Source organism: Pundamilia nyererei, unplaced genomic scaffold (assembly GCF_000239375.1).
Source record: "Pundamilia nyererei isolate P.nyererei 1_Seehausen unplaced genomic scaffold, PunNye1.0 scaffold00051, whole genome shotgun sequence".
Classification (NCBI taxonomy): domain Eukaryota; kingdom Metazoa; phylum Chordata; class Actinopteri; order Cichliformes; family Cichlidae; genus Pundamilia; species Pundamilia nyererei.
In genome coordinates this window covers 2,274,201-2,293,779 of record NW_005187452.1, presented here as the reverse complement: position 1 = coordinate 2,293,779, position 19,579 = coordinate 2,274,201, and the positions used below count along the sequence as shown (strand labels likewise).

At 37.8% G+C, this 19,579-nt stretch overlaps 1 protein-coding gene across 2 annotated transcripts in view; it reads right to left on the bottom strand.

Moving 5' to 3' along the window:
- mdga1 (MAM domain containing glycosylphosphatidylinositol anchor 1) overlaps positions 1-19,579 on the bottom strand; it is a 186,610-nt gene that overhangs the window by 37,075 nt on the left and 129,956 nt on the right. For both annotated transcript variants that reach the window (XM_005733341.1, XM_005733342.1), the window contains exons 9-14: positions 19,232-19,531; positions 13,646-13,912; positions 13,332-13,480; positions 4,502-4,682; positions 4,333-4,356; positions 244-396 (exon numbers count right to left, since the gene is read on the bottom strand). In XM_005733341.1, the coding sequence (XP_005733398.1) occupies positions 244-396; positions 4,333-4,356; positions 4,502-4,682; positions 13,332-13,480; positions 13,646-13,912; positions 19,232-19,531 (1,074 nt within the window). The remainder of the gene's footprint in view (positions 1-243; positions 397-4,332; positions 4,357-4,501; positions 4,683-13,331; positions 13,481-13,645; positions 13,913-19,231; positions 19,532-19,579) is intronic.

Here is a 19,579-nt window from a genome sequence, read left to right as displayed (position 1 = left end):
CTGTATGTTAATGTAGAACTACTCACTCTAAAGTTGAGACCTGACACTAATGTATTATCCCATATTTTATTTATAATTGCCGTGAAACAGTGCGTGTACAACAACAACAACAGCAAAAAAGCACATTGTCTGAAGATGAATGATCTTGACTGTACATACACATTTGTTTTGTTTCTGTGCCTTTGAATTTACACTTCCACATTACATTTGTATTTCAGTTTAGATGAGTCATAGTTTCCTCACCCTCCTTTGTTCCACTGCGGTCAGTGTCTGGCCCAGTGTTTGCAGACCGCTTGGGATTCTGCGTCAGGTGATTTTGTCTCGTCCAGTCAAAGATATCACTCCGGTCTTGAGAGAAGCCACATATGCGCTCATCTTCAAAGCCACACACATGGTCTGAGGTGTGTGTGTTGTTACAAAAAAAAGAAGATAGAAAAACACATTAAATCACTGACATGTCAAGTGGGTGACATTACAAACTGTAGATGACATAGAAGGCTGTTTCTTTTTTTTTTCACCCACCTTTCCCAGGAAACAAATGGCAACATCTATAAAGGTCTATAATGACCTCTGCAATGTGCACTTCAAACCAGACAGCTAAGCAATTACTGACAAAGTGATAGGCACCACGTAGGAGGCACTGGTATACATATTATGTATAATTGAAAGTATGACTCTTACATTCTCAGACTAAAACTGTGTAAAACGATTAAAAAAAGGAAATTAAAAATACCTGGAATAATGAATTGCACTAAAGTAGGCATTAGATTCAAGTCTTCTCCTTTGTATTGACTGTGCAATTCAGTGAAAAAATGCTCACCTGATATTGTATAACACTACTACTCATCATGAAAATAAAAGCAGTATTAAATATTTAGTCATCCAGACATATGGCAATTACAAATGTTGTAAAATTTGTGGCTGTTCATCTAATTCTGTAGTTTTAAATAGCAGTGAGAGTCAAATACAATGTGCCAGTTTGGAAACTTAAAGGCTAAAGACAGGTTCTAGCAAAGTTCGTTGAATATGCAAAGTTCATATTGTTAGTGTACTAACGACTGCTTTGACTTATGTTTAAAATCAAACCAACAAAACAAGAAAACTCTGGTATGTAGGGAATATACCATAATACTGACTCATTTTCAAAATAAAACTGCAGACGGGTGGTACAAGTGTATATGCCTCTGCTCTTATACACTCTGTTGGGAGTGCTATGTTGGGAGTGCTATGGTTCACCACACATTCATGGTACAGTTTGACATGCCTCAAACTGACCTTGTGAAGTGCAAGACAGATTGAGACCAAGATTTCATTAAATCTATCTTGAACTGTGTGATATGAAAAAAACAAATGTTGTTGGACCAAAACACATTGTTGGAGCTTCACCTCAGCACACCTACACAGTTAATGTTAAATCAATCAACCAATATGTGATTGAAGTGCAGACATTCAGCTTTAATTCAAGTGGTTTTACAAAAAAAACAAAAAAAAATAACTAACAGGATTGTTTTTAATGCTTGGACGAAAATCCTTTGCTTTTCTCCCACAAGATGCTCTGCTAGGCCTTTACTGTAGCCACCTTCAGTTGCTTCTTGATTGTCGGTCATTCTGAACTCAATTTTGTATTTAATAATGAAGACGTATGCTCTATTGGGTCCATCACGTGACTGCCCAATTTCTTTGCCTTGAGAAAGTAGTTTTCACATTATGCTTTGGGTCATTATCCATTTGCACTGAAGCATTATCGGGTCAGTTCTGCAGCATTTCGCTGAATCTGAGCAGAGAATATAGCCCTGCACACTTAAGAATTCATTCTGCTCCTTTTGTCAGCAGTCACATCATCAATAAAGACTAGTGTCCTGGTTCCACTGGCAGCCATACATGCCCTAACCTATGTCCGCTGCCTCCAACATGTTTGATGGATACTGTGGTATGCTTTGATCATGAGTCGTTTTTCTCCTTTTCCATACTTTTCTCTTCACCATCCTTCTGGTACAAATTTGTAATTAGTCCAAAGAAATTTTTTTTTCCGGCAGGCTCTTTTATGTGTTTTCCTTGTTGCAAACCATCTTATTTCCACTCCTGAAAATGTCTCTGATTTATAAACCTTGACAATAATATGTGTAACTCTTGAAAGTGTTCTTGAGTTGGTTGAATGTTTTTTAAGTTATTTTTTAACCATAAAAAATTCTGTCATCACACTTTGGAACTGTCTTCTGTGGTCTTTCAGGCTTTTTGCTTTTGCTGAGCTGGTACCACAATCTGGTACAATCTTGAAAAGAACGTACCAGATTGTGATATTGGCTACTCCAATAAAGTTAATTTTTACTATGCCTCTAATAGATTTATTTGGCTTTATGTTTTGTTTTGTTTTTTTAGCCAAATGATTCCATCCCTCACATGTGCTCTCTTTGGGTCTTATAATTAAAATGACTGTAAAAAGCTCTAAAATACAAATTAAATATTTGAATAAAGTCAAATATGATGTGTCCTTTATTAAAAACGACCATAACACTACGTGTCAGTCAACTGTTGAATTAAAGCTGCTACAGAGTTATGCAATTTTATTTTGACTGTTTTGTTTATATTTCAGTTTTGATTCAGTAGATTCATTTAGTTTTAGTCATTTTAAGTATTACTGAATGGAGCCTGCATATGTCAGAGGCAAAGATTTTGAAAAATCAGTATAGCTATTGTAATAAAAAGCAGCACTTTTTGAAAGCAGTTGATTCGCAGACTTTTTGACATCCAAAATCTCAGTAAACGCACCCATCACAGCCTCATGTGGTAAGTTGTAATATCATTTTTACCAAACTAGCAGATTCTAAAACTGAGGCTATTTCCTCTGTATTTTCATTTTATTTTTGGTAGTTTTTTCACAAAATCATTTCTGCCAGCTTTAATTTTCTTAATAAGTTTTTATTTTATTTAACTAAAATGTTTTTTGCACATTTAGTTTTAGTTGTTAGTTTAGTTTTAGTTAACTATAACAACCTTGGTCTGCACTTTATTCGTATATTGATTATTTGATTAAAAATCCACTGTGCAAGTGTGTAACGGCAAAACTGCAATTTCTTTGTTTGACTTATTTTGGACCTGACAGTAGAAGTACGAGTCTACCTTTCTTGTTTTTGAGTGCTCCTACTGGCTGTTGACACCTTGTGAATATAATCTATAAACACAATTAGGTAAAAGCTTTAATGAGATGCAGTTTCCCTGAACATTTAATCTTCTCTGAGCTATGTGATTCTTTTAATGTTTTCCCATTAATATGCTTTGAGAGACACTTTGATACTGTCACATAGATCATTAAGGACAAAAAAGATATTTTGAAGAACACCCCGAGTTTTGTCGTCGTTGATGTTAATGTCTCTTGTTAAGCAAGATAAAGAGCCTTCTTTCCGTGGTGTAGTCACCTTCATTAGCCCATCTGGAGAGCAATTATCAGAGACTCACTAAACAAATGAAAATTGAGCCAAGAGAGTATAACAACAGCCATCTAAAACCATCCAAGCTGACAGCATCAGTAAAAGCTTCCCGGACACACACAGTCCGCTGCAGATGCATATGGCTTGTGCTCCCCAAGAGGACGGCGTGTGTGCGTCTCTCTGTTTCAGGGAGCTAATCTATTACTATTCACACCCTGCTCTAGTACATGCGCTCCTTTCAATTTACACTGTTGTTCTCGCAGTCTGTTCCAATCTGCTGTTGTTTTAATTGCCTCACCCTGATGGAGCCAACTGACACTCCTGCCAGAAAAATGCTGCGTGTCTCTTAATGAAGAAAATAGACAAGATGCAATTGACTGAGAAAAAGAGAGAGGGATGGTAAGAGAGAGGCAGGACCAGGATAGACGCTGGTGGAAAACTGTGACAGACAGAGGGGGCTAACAGAGAGAGAAAGGAACTAAAAATCTATGATGAGATGGAACATAGTTTTAATATAGCCTGATCAAGTTTAAAACATACAGAATGGCCCACATTTTGTATTTGAAATTTTTCAAGCCTAGCCAATCATACCATCATAACCGACCTGATATCCTTCTCCCATTGTCACCATTTCAAGACATTTAAAGTTCTATAGAGCTTGTTTCACCCATCATTTTTTGTTACCCCATTATTTTCATCGCAACAATATGATTAAGGGTCATGAGTCACGGGGTCGCGTGTTGGGAACCTTTGCCTTGGCAGACTTGTGCTGACACTGCTTGGAGCAAACATGCTTATTTAAACCTTCATCAGAATTCAACATGACTCTGTTATAAATCAGGTTGAAAAAGAAAGTTAAAGGTGATCAAATGTACAAGAGCAAAGGATGGCAGTTGAGTCTCACCTGAAGGTCTTGGGTAAGTGTAGGCTGTAAAAAGAATTATGATAATATTGATTAGCACTCAAACATGAACAACCCATCAATTGATCTATGCTCTGTGTAAGTATATGGTTGGGTTAAAAAAATATCTAATGACTGCAGACAAAGATCGAGGATTTTAAGAGAGACTCACGTTCTGAATACTGGATGATTCGACTGACATAGTCCCCAGTGCTGTAGGTGGTAATAGGGGCCAGCCGGACCTCGTAGGACAGAGGGATTTTCAGGTCTGATACTGCGTAGGACATCAGAACACCCTTTTCTGGTGTCTTACCCTTGAGGTCTATTTGTTTTGACAGCAGGTTTTGCTTGTTCTGCATTCATACATAGGTACACAAACACATACACACAAATAGAAAAGATGAAGGCTTGTTAATGTGCAAATGTACTTGGTCAAAAGTGTAAAAAAAACTGTACATACAATGATTTGACTGAGTAGGAGAAAGGGTAAAGGAGTCACATAAGGACGTGTCAGTGGTGTCAGGCATATTTCCCATTCCCCTTTCTTTCTTTTCATTTTGGGTTCGTTCATCTTTGGTCATACCCCATCAGCTCTATCACTTTACTTGGATGTCCTAAAATTTCGTCATTCAGAAGTCACTGGGAAAAAGCCACAACTCATTTAACAACTCCAGCTCATCTCGCATCTGGAGGATTTTCATGCAATCCTAATCCTTACTAGTATAATAGTCATAATACCCCAGCACTTTCATTTAAATACACAAACAACATCAGACACAGGGTTGAAGTTTTTTTGGAGCAAAAAAAAAAAAAATGTAAAACATGGCAGCTCATTTTTTAACAACTCATTATCAAATCACATTAGTGTATGTTTTTATGTGAAATTACATATAGGGATAAACTTACCTTTCTGGGGTATATTCCCAACCAACATAGCTTAGGTATGTTTTCAGTCTACTTTATTTTCAAAATAAAGTATACAAGCTGCCTTCCTAAAATTGATTCTCTCTAAGAGCTTTAAAGGCCAGAAGAGGCTACATTAGTTTCGGTATATCAGTGGTCTCCCACATCAATTTTGATGTTTAAAAATACCTGTTGGTTAGTTTTAGTGCTCTGAGCAAGTTATGTGATTTCCACTTCTGTTTCCACAATAGGGACTCAATAAGTTTGTTTAATAGCAGCACTTTTCAATCATGCATGCTTTTAAATATAAATACAATCTTTAAAACCCCTCCAACTTCCAATAACTTATTTGGCTGTGTATCATTATAATTCATATGAAATATTAAAATGGTTAAGATATTGAGCTCAACCAATTGGTGTCTTCTCATTCTTTTAAAGTTAAGTCTTTTTTTCCATTAAATAGAGCTATTGCTGTGTTATTCCACCCACGGAGAGAAGGATCCATTAGCTGTGTATCTGCCTCTGATCCCAGCTACTTAAAGACCTGACAGTGAGCTCAATCTAATGCATTAGGTCAGCCACTCCACCATAACAGCTTAGTACACCCACAGCATGCCATTATCAGGTAACACATGCAGCACAGAAGTGTGTGTATACTGCGGGTGTTGTGTGTTTAAGTGTGCACATGGTTTTGTGTTTATGATAAATGTCTCCTGTACAGTTTTCTCAGATAGTCAGCAGCTGAAGTTTTGTGAACATCATATAATTACAGACACATTTTTTTTTTATATTCAGCATGAATTTGGATTTAGGATCTCCTAGATATGACATTTCATACTTCTTGAGTGACACTGCGATAAAAATATATATATAGATTTATATAAAGGTATATCTATTAAAAATGCCCTTATAGGCTCAATTGCTGTTCTAATTTAACATTAAATCACTGGTGGATTTAGTTACTTTTGCTATAATTGCTATAGTACTCTGTGCTCTGACATCCTCCCTCAATTTGAGGTGTGCAGTTTTCATTGGATGTCTACTCACTGACACAAATTCCAACTCTGCTAGACTGAGCTGACTCCTGCCTGGCCTGCCAAAAACTTTGTACAACTCCAATTACTGTGCGAGACCCCAACGGCAGCCACAGCCCAAGTGTGTGCTCAGCAACATGCTTGGTATCAAGTCCATGCATCCTCACCAGACATTGTGCCATGATGGCAAACTTCTTTTCTCAGTGCCACTCTTGGTGTTTCCATTTCAGTTTTTCCAAAATGAAGTTTGCCCTTTTTGCCAGACATTGGCGATCCCTTTTGTAGCTCCACCAATAGAGACCATGAAAGCTAAATAACTGCTTACAGAAAAAAACAAACAAACAAAAAAAACACTTCTTCCACTTAAATATTTTTAAGTATAAAATAGTATAAATTGTATCTAAAAACTGAACTGCTAAAAAACAAACAAACATCCAAACATCCAACATTCCTGTTGCAATGCAACTAACCAAAATACTTGAGACCATTAGTCCATGGCTGATATACAATGGACCTAATGATCCATTCACTAAAAACTCGAAGAAGGTAATTTTAAGTAAAAGCAATAATACAGCCTAATAAAGTTTTAGGCCAAAAATGGTTTACGGCTTCAATTTCTCCAAAAGCAACGAGTCTTGTCAAGTACTATAGGGCATGATATGAATATCATTTGTCCATTCTTTTGGTGCTGTTGTTGCTTATTATTTATTGTAATCAACTGCAACTCCAACTGCAGATGAGTGATTTCCTCAGATATTTGCTCCGTTGCTGGAGCATTTACACTATCATATGATGCAGAAGACTATGAATTGCACCCTTTTAGCACCAACTTATGCTCATATTGAGCCATAAAAAACATTTACACTCTGCTCACACATCGGATATGCATATTTATATGGAATACAGCAGGAAAGAAAAGTTATGCACATTTAAAATGTATAGAGTGTGTGTTAGCAAGAAGAGATGAGTGAATATCTGCCTGAGTTTTGGAAATATATTATCCTTTATTAATGAGTGGGCAGTGTGTATGTGTGTGTACACGTACATGCAGTGCGCTGGAGATTAATGATACTGAAAAACTATGAGGGGACTTTAACACACATGCACATACACTCTTTGGAACTAGGACCAGTGGATCAATGAGGTGCTGAAGTGTGACTTAGAGAAACCAGCTGCTCCTACCACAGGTTGAAGTCTGTTTCACCCTGCCTCTGTCTTTCTCTGCTTTCTTCAGCAGGACATATTGTCAGTGTCTCTATGCTTATTTGTGTGAGTCTATGTGACAGGCAAGGGGAAAGGGGTAAGAGTGCAACAAAATAGTACAAAGGGAACAACAGAATGAGACAGGAGTGGGACTGACATATTGCCTGCTGTACAGACACTTTCAGCCAAACAGCATTTTCATCTGTATTGCCATCGGACTTTTAATAAAGACACAACAAGACAAATATTGTGTAAAAGAGGGCAAGAGCAGGAGAACTTGTGCTATGAAATAGGACCGTGGAGGCAGAGTGATCTGTAAATGACAGAAATGTGGACTGACAGCATACGGCGAGGCAGCCTTGTGCTAAGGTTAATTTTTCTATTATAGTCTGTTAATGGTTCTCTTTTATGACTGATCCAGCAATTTACTGATACTTGATGCATTTCTTTGCACTCTGTCTATTGAAAAGTTATGCTTACAAAGGCCTATGTGGTCTATCTGTGTGCAAACATACGTGTGTATCTGCCTTGTTGGGCTAGTTATGTACATAAATTATTCCTATATTTGATTTAATGTACAACTCTAATTCATCATGAATATTTTTCATCTCTCATATATATGGTAATGTGGACTGTGTGCTTGCACAGAGACACTTTGTGTGACTGTGTGTGGCTAAATCTTAGAGTGCAAGAACCTGAATAGTTATTATGTGAAGGCAGGTCAGCTACTAGCTGAACAACTTCAGTGATATAACACACACAACTTGGGTTTAGACTGGTCAATATAGAAAAGAGGTGAAGAATATTCAGACAGGAAAGGGATTTTTTGAATAAAAATGGATAAAAACAAACAAACAAAGAAATGGAAAGAATACAAATATAAATTATATTTCATTTCTGGCAATAGCTGAATTTGAGTAAGTCACTTTGTCACCAGAATCACACACTGAATTCGTGATTTTTACACTTTCTTTGGTTTCTTTTAGGCTTTAGCTTCATTTTTGTGTGTTGTTTGGTTTGATCTTGATGTTTTCTTAGGCTTAAGCAACATACACACTGAAAGCAATTCACAGCAATGAGCAAATTGCTTCCAGTGTATATGCAGGTTTAGGCACCAAAACCAGTCAATGTGGTTTAGGCAATAAAACGAGTTGGCTAGTGTGAGAGAGAGACTATTCGCTCTTTAAGTCTGATGTCATTAGCCATTTCCAGGTCCTCTTCAGGTTCCAAAGTCAAACAAACACTGCAACATCACTGAGAGTTAAAAACTGTCTAAATTCTTTCATATTAAATAAAATGATGAGTGTGGCTGCTCTACCAGGTGTAACAATTAAGTTTAACATCCAGTCATCATGAGAAACAGGACTTATGAAGTTTAATGGACTTAGAAGTTAGAAGGGAGTTAGCTGACTAATTTCCATCTAAAGATGGCTAAAGAGGTTTCTTGGTTACCAGGTTGATATTTTCCTTACATTAGTTTTAAAGTCATGCTGACTGTAAAAAAACAGAACAATGGGAGAATATGTGTAACGTTCCTGGTTTTGTATCTTTCTGAAAACATGCATAACATGTTTTCTTAAAATGCAAACATGCTATACACTAACCAGCCTATTTTATTAAGAACATCTTTTCACAAATATCTAATCAGCTAATGACATGTCAGCAACTCAGGTCACTGAGGAATGTAGATATGTTCAATATAACCTTAGAATCAGGGAGAAAGGCAATTGAAGTTATAGCAATAGGGACAGTAAGGCAACAGCAAATACAATAATGAATCTTTACAGCCAAGATATGCAGAAGAGCATCTGTGATTATACAACACAACCAATCTTTTTGGGTAATCTGTCTTTCACTAAACGTGCTTCTGTGACTGGCTACCTCATCAGGGAGTGGGGGGGGGAGGTATTGTCCAGCATTGTCCTTATCTTGGACAAGATCCGCCTCTCCAACACCACCTTAAAGGAGTCCAGCTCCATCCCCACAACACTACTGGCCTTGCAGATCAGTTTATTGAGTCTGTTGCCATATGTGACCCTCAACACGTGCATAGAATGGGACCAAAACCACAGAGGAATGTTTCCAGCACCCTATTGAATCTTTGCCCTAAATAATTAAGGGAGTTCTGAAGCAAGGTGTACCTAATAAACTGTCCAGTGAGTGTATGTAAGGACAGAAGTAAAAAAGTAGTTTCTGATTGGCAAGAGTTAATAAGGATATTCAAAAACATTCACCAAGGCCATGTTATTGCATACGAGGTTAATGGAAAGATGCGGTTAGAGTCAGTCAGGAAAAAGACCAGAGTTTTATAAATTTGATTTACAAGCCTACAGAAAAAAATCATAAAATGAAGAGAGAGCAAAGTGAAATAACAGAGTTCAATCAGCTAGCTTCAGTGTAAGCACACACAGTGAAATATTTCAGCACACAAGCAGTGAGAGACTCCAGTGTCAGCTAGTCATCGTTTGTACAGTTGGTAGAGGACTGTTTTGAGTGGATCAAAGGAGACTTCACCAACTCGACTTCTCAATCAATTGGAAACACCCGTGTTTCCATAGCTGTGGCAGCTGCAGACAACCACTGCCTTCATCCCTCTAAGTGGAGACCTCTCTATGTAATGCTCTCTCTGTGCTCTTCTTTCCTTTCTTTGCTTTCCCCTTACTCCAACAGGTCACTGCAGATGGTGCACGTCCTGAACCTAGTGCTGCCTTTCTTCATGTAATCTTTTATTTTTTGTTCTTCGCAGTAGTCAAGTGTTTGTTCAAAGGTACATTTTTAATCAATGGGATTTTTATCTGTAATATACAATAGCAGGAACTTTATTTTGCAATACATAATAAAGTGTCTTGAGCTGCCAATTGTCGCTAAATTGTTGATGGTTGAAATGAATTAAACTGAATTGAAAACTTCAACATAGCTGCATGCAAATATATGCAACTAAAGCAAAGCAAAAGACTGATTCACTTTCTCTTAGAGTTAAAGACATGTTTACTAAGCAGCTTTCTGAATGTCCATTTCAAGTTTGATGACCAGCACGTTAAACCTTTCTTGTTCTTCCCAGTTGTTTATGTGTATTTCTAGATTTTGATAATGTGTAACTACTTTTCAGCAAAGAAATTCTACAAATTTGACCCTCTTGGGTTTGAATCATATTTATTTACATAACACATGAGTGCACATGCATCACAGAAGAATTCTGATGACATAAACCCTGAGCTTTCTATGTGTGTGAGACAAAATAATATCAAAGCCTTGAGAAACAAAAGTAAATCAGCTGCTCTTGCGGTAAAAAGGTAAAATTATCACATATTAATTTATTATCTCTCGAGGAAACGTGGAGTGAGGACAGGCTTTTTAAAAAAAGGCCCTGTCAACACTGTTAATTCAAACACAGGGAAACCCCCTGCAGGGAGAATGAAACTAAATTAAGACGTGTAAGCAAGGATTTCATAGCCTGCCAATGAGTCTTGGTGTAAACCACATAAACTGCCATGCGCACACACACACAAGGACATTCCTTGTTCAAACGAGTAAATATATTAATGCCAGTTATACAATATGAAATACATTCATATTCTTCAGGCATAAAACAGAATAAACCTGCATTAAATCTCATTTAAAACATACCTATTCACACATAATAAAAAAATCAAGCTGAAGCAAAAAGTATAAAAGTTATAGTCATGTAGTCAGATCTGCGATGAAGAGTGCTGTTCTACACGAACAGAGTCCTCTTGTATTCCCCTCTATACCTGCTTGTTTCTCATGAGACCCCCATATCATTTTGTAGGTGCTAAAAAGATAGAGTGCCAAGGCGTTAAAAGGATGAGCTGGAGAAAATGTTTCAGAAATAGATGGGTTGTGAAATTGAGATGGTATTACATTTGAATTTTCTCGTACTCTATTTAATAGTTGAGAGGGCCAGTGAGATTTGATGTTTTTCTTTAATTTGCATCGTATTTCTCTCCATTCGCACTCTTCCGTTCACTTTCTTGCTCACAACCTCCATGCCTTCCTTATTTTTCTGTCTCTTTTCACTCTCTAATGAACACATAAAAAAAACCATTCAGGTAAAAACCTTGAAATTCAATTAAAGCTTAACAACATTTAAGAAGTCCTAAACTGCCACTTAATGCAACTCATTATTTTAACACTGTCGGCATAAGAACTTGCAGCCACTATTTATCAGTGCTATTCCGCTTTCCATGGTTCACCCGACATCAAATGCCATTAGGTTTGCAGTTTACGGAGATGGTGAGAGAGAGAGAGAGAGAAAGAGAGAGAGAGAGAGAAAGAGGGAGAGAGAGAGACCGAGAGGGCTGGAAGGACTGAATGCAAAAGTGTGACCAAGGCACAAAGGGAGAAAGAAATGGGACGGACAGTAGGTAAGAGACTAAAGTGAAATAAGGATACATAGCAGAAAAGGCGAGGACAGCCAGGAGAGGTTGATGAAACAAAGGAGGAAGAGTGAGTTTTCAGAGAGCTTAGGCATGCAATCTAATGTGCATCTTACGAAGACTAGTGCTCATTTTCTGTCTCCCAGAAGAGCCTTACTTAATAAGGTAAGCAGCCAAGTCTTGAAGCAGGAGGGGAATTAACTATTCATCCACACAAAAGCAAGCTGGCAGTCCTCACGTTCCCTCTGTTTAAGTGTCTCTCTCTCACACACATGCATGCACACCATACCCAACCCCAGCCAGTTGTGTATAATTCACCACTACCTTCATGTCTTCTGACAAAGGCCAGTAATATACGAGTAGATGCTTGAAACATAACAAGAACATGGCCTCAGGGTGCTCTACTATTGTGGACAGAGGTTCCTAATTTTAGATCATTGTCCTATTAGGGGCTCCGAAAGTACTGGATTTCGTCGAGGGTCAGTCATAAAGCCTACGAGTTTATGCAAACGTACATAAATGTGGTGTATCAGATCATGGTGAAAACATCACCTTGTTTTGGCTCAAAATTGAGTTGAAAGAAGTTAAGGTTTTAAAAGCTTCTTCAGTACACGCTTAATCTAATTTGTGACTGCAAGACTCATTTAACAACCTTCACGGGGTTCCAGAAATGTAGTGGCCTCAATAGAAAGTCAATCCTTTGAGGGCAAGCTAAAACATGAAAATGGATTTAAAAAATGCTAACTGTCTCTCGACTCATGTGGTTAAAAGATGGCATTCCTTTCATTGTGGAATTGGTAATAAACACATTAGTACTAGTCTGGCACTCAGATCCAGACAGCAAATTAAATATATGTGGCAAATCTAAAATAAAAAGTCCAGAAGGCTGATAAATCCTGCCTAGGAATAGCCTCAGAGTGATATATCACTGCAAGGAAACACAAGTGTGTTTAATACAAAACTTTTTTTTATAAAAAAAGAAAAAAACATACAATACAATCCTAAAAGTAAAGTTGAGTGCATGAGTGAAAGGAAATGAGTGGCTTTGACTGTCTACACATGTCTGACACTCTGACACTTCCCAAGCTCATAAAGCCCCATGTTTACTTAGAATGTAAACTTTCCTGCTTACAGTCCTGTGTGTATGCTTTTTATCTATACAAGCTGTCACCTCTAAAGCTAGAGGTGATTTTTACAAAGGCAGGTGACCAAAGTTTGCCTTGGATAAAGTTAGACCAATCAAATCAGTATCATGAGTGCTTGATAAACAAAGTCAGTGAGTTGGTGTTTGTCAATCCACTGCACTTGCCTCTTGTCAAGATCTCACGAATGATACTATAAGATACTACACACGCAGGATATGTGTGTAATGAGGCATGCAAATAGGCATACAGTACATATATATATATATATATTTATTTATTTATTTATTTATATAGATGGATTAAATATGGGGGAACTTTACCTTTCGAACATTAATCCAGTATCCTATGATGCGATCTGTGGCATCGGGTTCTTTTTGTGTCCACTGCAAATTGTAGGAATAGTTGTTTCCTTTCAGAATCCGGACAGGGTTGGGTGTATCAAAGTAAAACTCAGCATTGTATGGTTGTGCTGTATGACAGAGAGCGATATAGAGCAACAATGTTTTATAAAAATTACTGAATGACACAGAAGGAAAACTAAATCTTTATATGGAGGTAAGGGTGCATGAGTACAGGAATATAAAACTGATAATAAGAGGATTACGACTTTTTTTTCCATTAATGGCACACTCACCAGAGACATTAAATGTGCATGCTGATGTTCCCTCAGTATTGCTCACTCGGCACTCGTAAGAGCCATTGTTGGTGGGTTCCAGTTTGAACTTCAGCTCCGGTGTCTCCTTCAGGTCTGGCATTGGCATACGGATGAAGTCACCATTACGGAACCAGCGGATGTCTGTTAGGCGAGGAGGGTTTGATCGTAGGATTGTACATCTCAGGGTTACCATTTGATAGTTCCTGGAACGGACATCTTGAAAGACTGGGTCCAGAATGGGAGGGTCTGCAGAAAAATAAACACTTGTGTTTTAATAATAGAGTGAATATTATACTCTGTTTTTATGCAAGTGCAGCAGTAGCATTTTTTAAACAGCCTTGCCACTGTTATTGCAAGTCTAATACTCATTATTAGGTTTTTGCACAAGTACTTTATTGTAGAGTTGAATCCTTATTTTATTCTCTCTTACTTATATTCAGTAACTGTGCAGTAACTTAATTTGTGATTATGAATGCAGATAAACATTTGAAAATTAGTTCGGTCTAGCTGGTTTCTAATGTTAAAAATTGTTTTCATCATAAGGGAATGAAGATAAACTGAAACAGACATTTCCAAAAAAACCCACATTTAATCTCAGAAACTCGTCTTAGACATGTAGTACCAAATGGACTGCAAAGACAGTGTCATCCATGTCTCACTTCTTTATGTTCTTTGCAAAGTGGATTTTCTTAAACCATTATAAAAAATGTGTTGTTACAAATCATCCAACACAAAACAACTGTTATTGCCACAAGGGATCAGGCGTTTCGAGCCACACTCTCATCCCTGCTTCTAACCTATCCTAACCAGTTGTAATTAACCTGTCAACAGTGATGTGTGCCTTTGTGGTTAATGATTGACCAGCCACTGCTGCCCTGGGGTCAGCCAAGACACAACACAGCCAAATTACTGTGCCACAAATCACCAGCCAGCTACTTCACCCCTGGCTAATCATGTAGATAATAGACAAGATGCTAATGGTGGTACTGCAGTACTAACGTTGATGAGATCTGGTGTTAAGGCCCAGAGGTGATACAGCATGACTAGCGCCCCTTATGAATCAAGTTTATCAGACACAGATGTGTAATTATAGTCTAATCTATGTTATGCCTGTAATTTAGACAGACAGAATGAGCTGCAGTATGGAGGGAAGAAAAAGACGGTAAGATAATGTAAAGCAAGGAGCAGGGAGGGAAAGAGAAACAGAGATCCTGTTATTGTGTTTTATACAATATCAAAATCTCTGGTTGGCTGACAATGGAGGTGTTGATATGATTAAACAGAAACCTAAACCTGCCTCTACAGTATAGCTATATATAGAGATTAAAAATAATGGTTAAAAACTCTCTTCTTTTTCTGTCTTATAAAGTCAATGTTAATAGTGTTACTAATTAAATTAATAATATATGTCTATTACTAATTGATTACGCTGAGTTGCACTCAATTGAAAGAAAGATGCTAGACAAGTAATGTTTTATTTACACACAGATGTTACACCTTTTTAAAGACTAACGTAATTTAAGTTTAAGGATTCAGCAGCTTCTGCATTTTACACATCAGAAACCAGAATAGATAAGCTGAGAGCTATAACCTGCCTGAACACATTATCCATTTAATACATATTCTTGAAAGCTAAAGAACTGAAGAAAATACATTTAAATTCACTATGACTAAAACTTTCAATAATATATTTTTTTCTTGTTGCTGTTGTTTATTTTGCTACGGACGGGTATACACAGCCAAACCAAATTCTTGTTTGAAATCAGTTTACCATTCTATGCCAGCACTCCAGTCAAAGAAATGTGAGTAAGCACCTGAATGCTAAAAAGATCGCAAACCACCAAAGCATTTAACGTCTCAGCCACTAGGTTGTCTTTTGGCTTATAGTCTAGATTCCCAGCATGTATCCAAAGTTCTTCCCACAAATGCTAACTGAGTGTTGTGTACTCTGATACAATTACTGCCTCTCTGATCTCTCAAAACTAATGTTTAGCTACTCCTTACACCCACAGCTATGTGATGATGTGCGACGCTGAGGGATGTGTAAGTGGTCAAAGGTCATACTGTAATCCTAGTGGATTGATTAGTGTATGGTCACACACCCTGCTCCCACTTACAGCACATATGCATACTGATTGCTGACTTTGGAAATAGATAAGAAGGATAAAGAAAAAAGGCAAAACGTGGAGGAATGGCAATAGAAGCAAGGAGGAAAACAGAGGTGAGTTATACGTTGGTATGTAATCAATTTAGAAATCATTAAGCTAGCACAGTTCCCTTTCTCATCTAATATATTCATTTCAACAACTGCTCAAGTAGATTCCACTTTTTGTGGTTATTTTACTTTCTAATTAAACTTTTTTCCCCCAAAATTCTCCAGAGCATTGCTTTTGCATTTATTTGCTTCTCATTCAGGACTCATAGCACACTGTTGCAATGTTTCATAGTCAAAAGACTATAATCCATGTAAACACACCATCGCTATCCATCTTATTGAATGCGAAATGAATTCATCCGGGAATGCAACACTGACCAAGCCAAACATTTACAGTGCACAAAGAGAAAATCAATTTACATGAGACTGAGAGAGGAAGGTAGCATGCATGAGGGGTAAGGAGGGATGAGAGAAGAAAGGATCGCTCTTAAAGAAGAAGACAAAGAGGAAGACAAATGATAGGGAACGTGCAGTGTGAAAGTGAGAGAAGTCAGTGATTGAGTATGGGAGGTGGGGAGTGAATGAGAGAATGCAGGATGCAGAAAGAGAATGACAAGACAGAGAGAGGTCTTCTCTCATGGCCAGCAGTTAACTGATTGATGATGATGAGAATGGCAATGAGGAAGAACAGCCACCTCTCCAGGAGGGAAAAAAGGAACACTGGGCAAGTATAGAAGTGATACAAGGCAAAAGTGGGAGTGGGAGAGGCAAGAGTGGAAACAGTGGCGAGCATCTGCCTATCCACTTAATTACATCGGCCTTAAAAAATGATGCCATCCTTCCCTCACATCAATCAACAGTGGTAAACAGAATAAAGCAAAGAAACGTGATAAAATAAACAAATTAAGTCAGGGGACAAAGGCGCAGCTGAATAAAAGTGGGAAATTTATTTTCCACAATTTGATTGGCTGCACTGAAATATGTTCTTGTTTCTCTATTTGCCAACCAGTCCCTCGCTTTGTTAGCACCTTCTCATCCTCTCTTCCCCCTTCCCCCCATCACCATCCATGCTTTCCTGTTTCAAGCTCTCTCTTAACCCCGTTATGCTCACTCCTATTCCTGCTCATGTAGCTGTCTCGTTGCTCCGTTTCTTTCGCTGTCCATAGTGCGGTGGCCACCTGGTCCATTAATCAGAGTTGGCCAGTGCAGACAGCAGAGCTCACAGAGTGTCGCCCTTGCACCCTGCCTGCATTAGTAAGCCCTGTAAATCCGCCTTGCAGAGAAGAGGGGAGGAGAGGAGAGGGCTCTAATTTGGGCTTGTATTTATCAGGTAGGTCAGAAATTGGTTCTTTACTTCCTGATAAATATACAGTTTTTAGGAGAGATAAAAGAAAAAGCCTTTGACTTTTTTGGCAGAATGAACAGAACAATGAGAGTTTTTTTAAATCTATGAATGAAGCCATGGAAATAAACAATTTACTTTCAGTGTTACAATGTTTCAATGTTCCTTGACAACAAAAAAAATACATATACAATTTATCAATGACTGTTTACCTCAAAACTGACTTCACAGATTGACTACCATGCAAAAAAATTATCTATGTATCAACTTAAAACAACTGTCTAAGTCAACTGGTTAAAAATATACTCAGTTTCTTTAGTATATACCTAATATACCTATATTTATATAGAAGCTATATATACTATATCTACAATTCCACAGTGTCTAACTCTTACAACATTAACATAAATGAGAAATAAAAGTTATGTTTTTATTCAAGTAGTTGAAGGAAGAAGAGATATTCTTTTAAAGGGCTGAAAGTTTTGCAAAAGGCTTGCTCAGTTTTACACATATGCAGGCTGATGTGTAGTACTCACACATTCCATGACTTAGCACTGATAAGGGCTGTCAAAGTTCCAGGATGGTAAAAGTAAGTAAAAGAAGATAACCTCATGGGAAGGAAAAAGGTATCAAAATGATGCGTTACGTTACTAAGACACATCCTCTCCTCTCTCAAAGTAGATCCTCTGGGAGTTTTATAATGACAGACCTCAGTCGAATGTTCACAAAGGGAAAGCAGTAGGTTTAGTGAAAGCTGCCTCTGAGCAATAGAGGTATGTCCTCATTTGCTTTCTGTTCCACCTTTTACAATTTCTTATCTGCTGATAGGGTCCATAGTTGTTAGTGAAGTATAACTGTTATGACTTCACTGAGGGTGAGAGAAAGAAAAGTGATTATTTAAATTTAATGGAAAAGTAAAATAAATGTTTTTTAAAAAACCAGGATATGTTCTTTAATTTACAGAAACAGGTCTCTGTTGGAAAGTTGTCAAAATGATTTTTTCTCTACGTGTTTCCACTCGCTGCCCATTAGTAAGCATGTTTTTCTCCCCTCTTCAGTCGCTACATGCTCCCCTATAAGGGATCACAATACTTTGATCCTCTGCTAAAATTTTGAGTTAGCCCACTTACAAAGAAATAAAAGGTCATTCATTTTTGCCGTATGTTCATTTTAATGGACAGAGAGACAATATTAACCTAAAGTCCAGAAATTAGCGTGCACCTGTCCAGTTAATTCATTTCTTCCGTTCCAACCTCTCCACCACAATGGACAAGACCAAAAAGCTGTCAAAGAACAAGATTGTAGAGCCTGACAAAGCTGGAATGAGCTACAAAAACATCAGCAAGAACCTTGGTGGGAGGATGACAACTACTGGTGTGATTATTCAGAAACCCAAGAAATATATACACAGAAGGAGCTTGTCAATGATCCAAAGGATTTCAATCCTGTAGTAGCCCCCTGCTCAAGTTTGCTAGTGAACATCTAACTAACAGGAGAAGGTTGCGGTCAGATGACAACAAAATCAAGCTCTTTAATATCAAATTGCCGCATTGGCGGTAGGAAACCGAATGCTGAATATGACCCAAATAAGACCATCCCCACAGTCAAGCATAGAATAATACTCTGTCTCTTTCCATTCAATTCAACCTTCTACTAAAAGTTAAAGACTGTTCAGTTCTTTGTAAGTAAGCAAATTTATAAATTTATAAATGGATTATGAAATTATTTCCTTGATTGTAACTGAAAACTTTGATCGATTAATTGCAGAAAATGTAAAATGTGTGAGATGCAATAGGTTAGGCACTTTGCACTCTGAAGTTAAACAGCCAGTTTCCTTCCTAGCTTCTGTGACGCCTTCAGAATCATTAATTTTTTTGCTGGTGTTATCATGTATTATTGTGCATTTTCCTAATAGTATACAAGCTGCACCCAAAAAAGTATTTGAAAAGAGTTTACACTAACCTAGACTTACTGACACCAGGATATGTTCTTAATCTGAGAGACCTGTATTCAGCTTAAGCCAAAGGATTTTGGATGTTGAACTGAAAGTACGCTGATCCATACTTACACTGCACATTGAGTTGAACCTGTGCCTCTCTGCGTTTAATGTTAAGCCCATTGTATGGAGCAGTCTGGCACCTGTATGCCCCCATCATGTCCCGGCTAACGTTCTTTAGCCTCAAGCGACCATCAGGCGTCTCCACTGTGGGCTGCCCCGAGGGCATTAGCAAGTCCTTTTCTGTCCGTGACCACAGTATAGGAGGACGTGGTTTGCCATCTACGACTAAGCACACCAGTTCGGCATTACCTCCCTCTCGCACACTTACAGCCTGACGTCCGGGTGGAACAGTCAGCACTGGAGGAGAGACTGGGAGAAAGCAAAGACAAAAAATGCAAGTAAGACAAAGTGTGAATT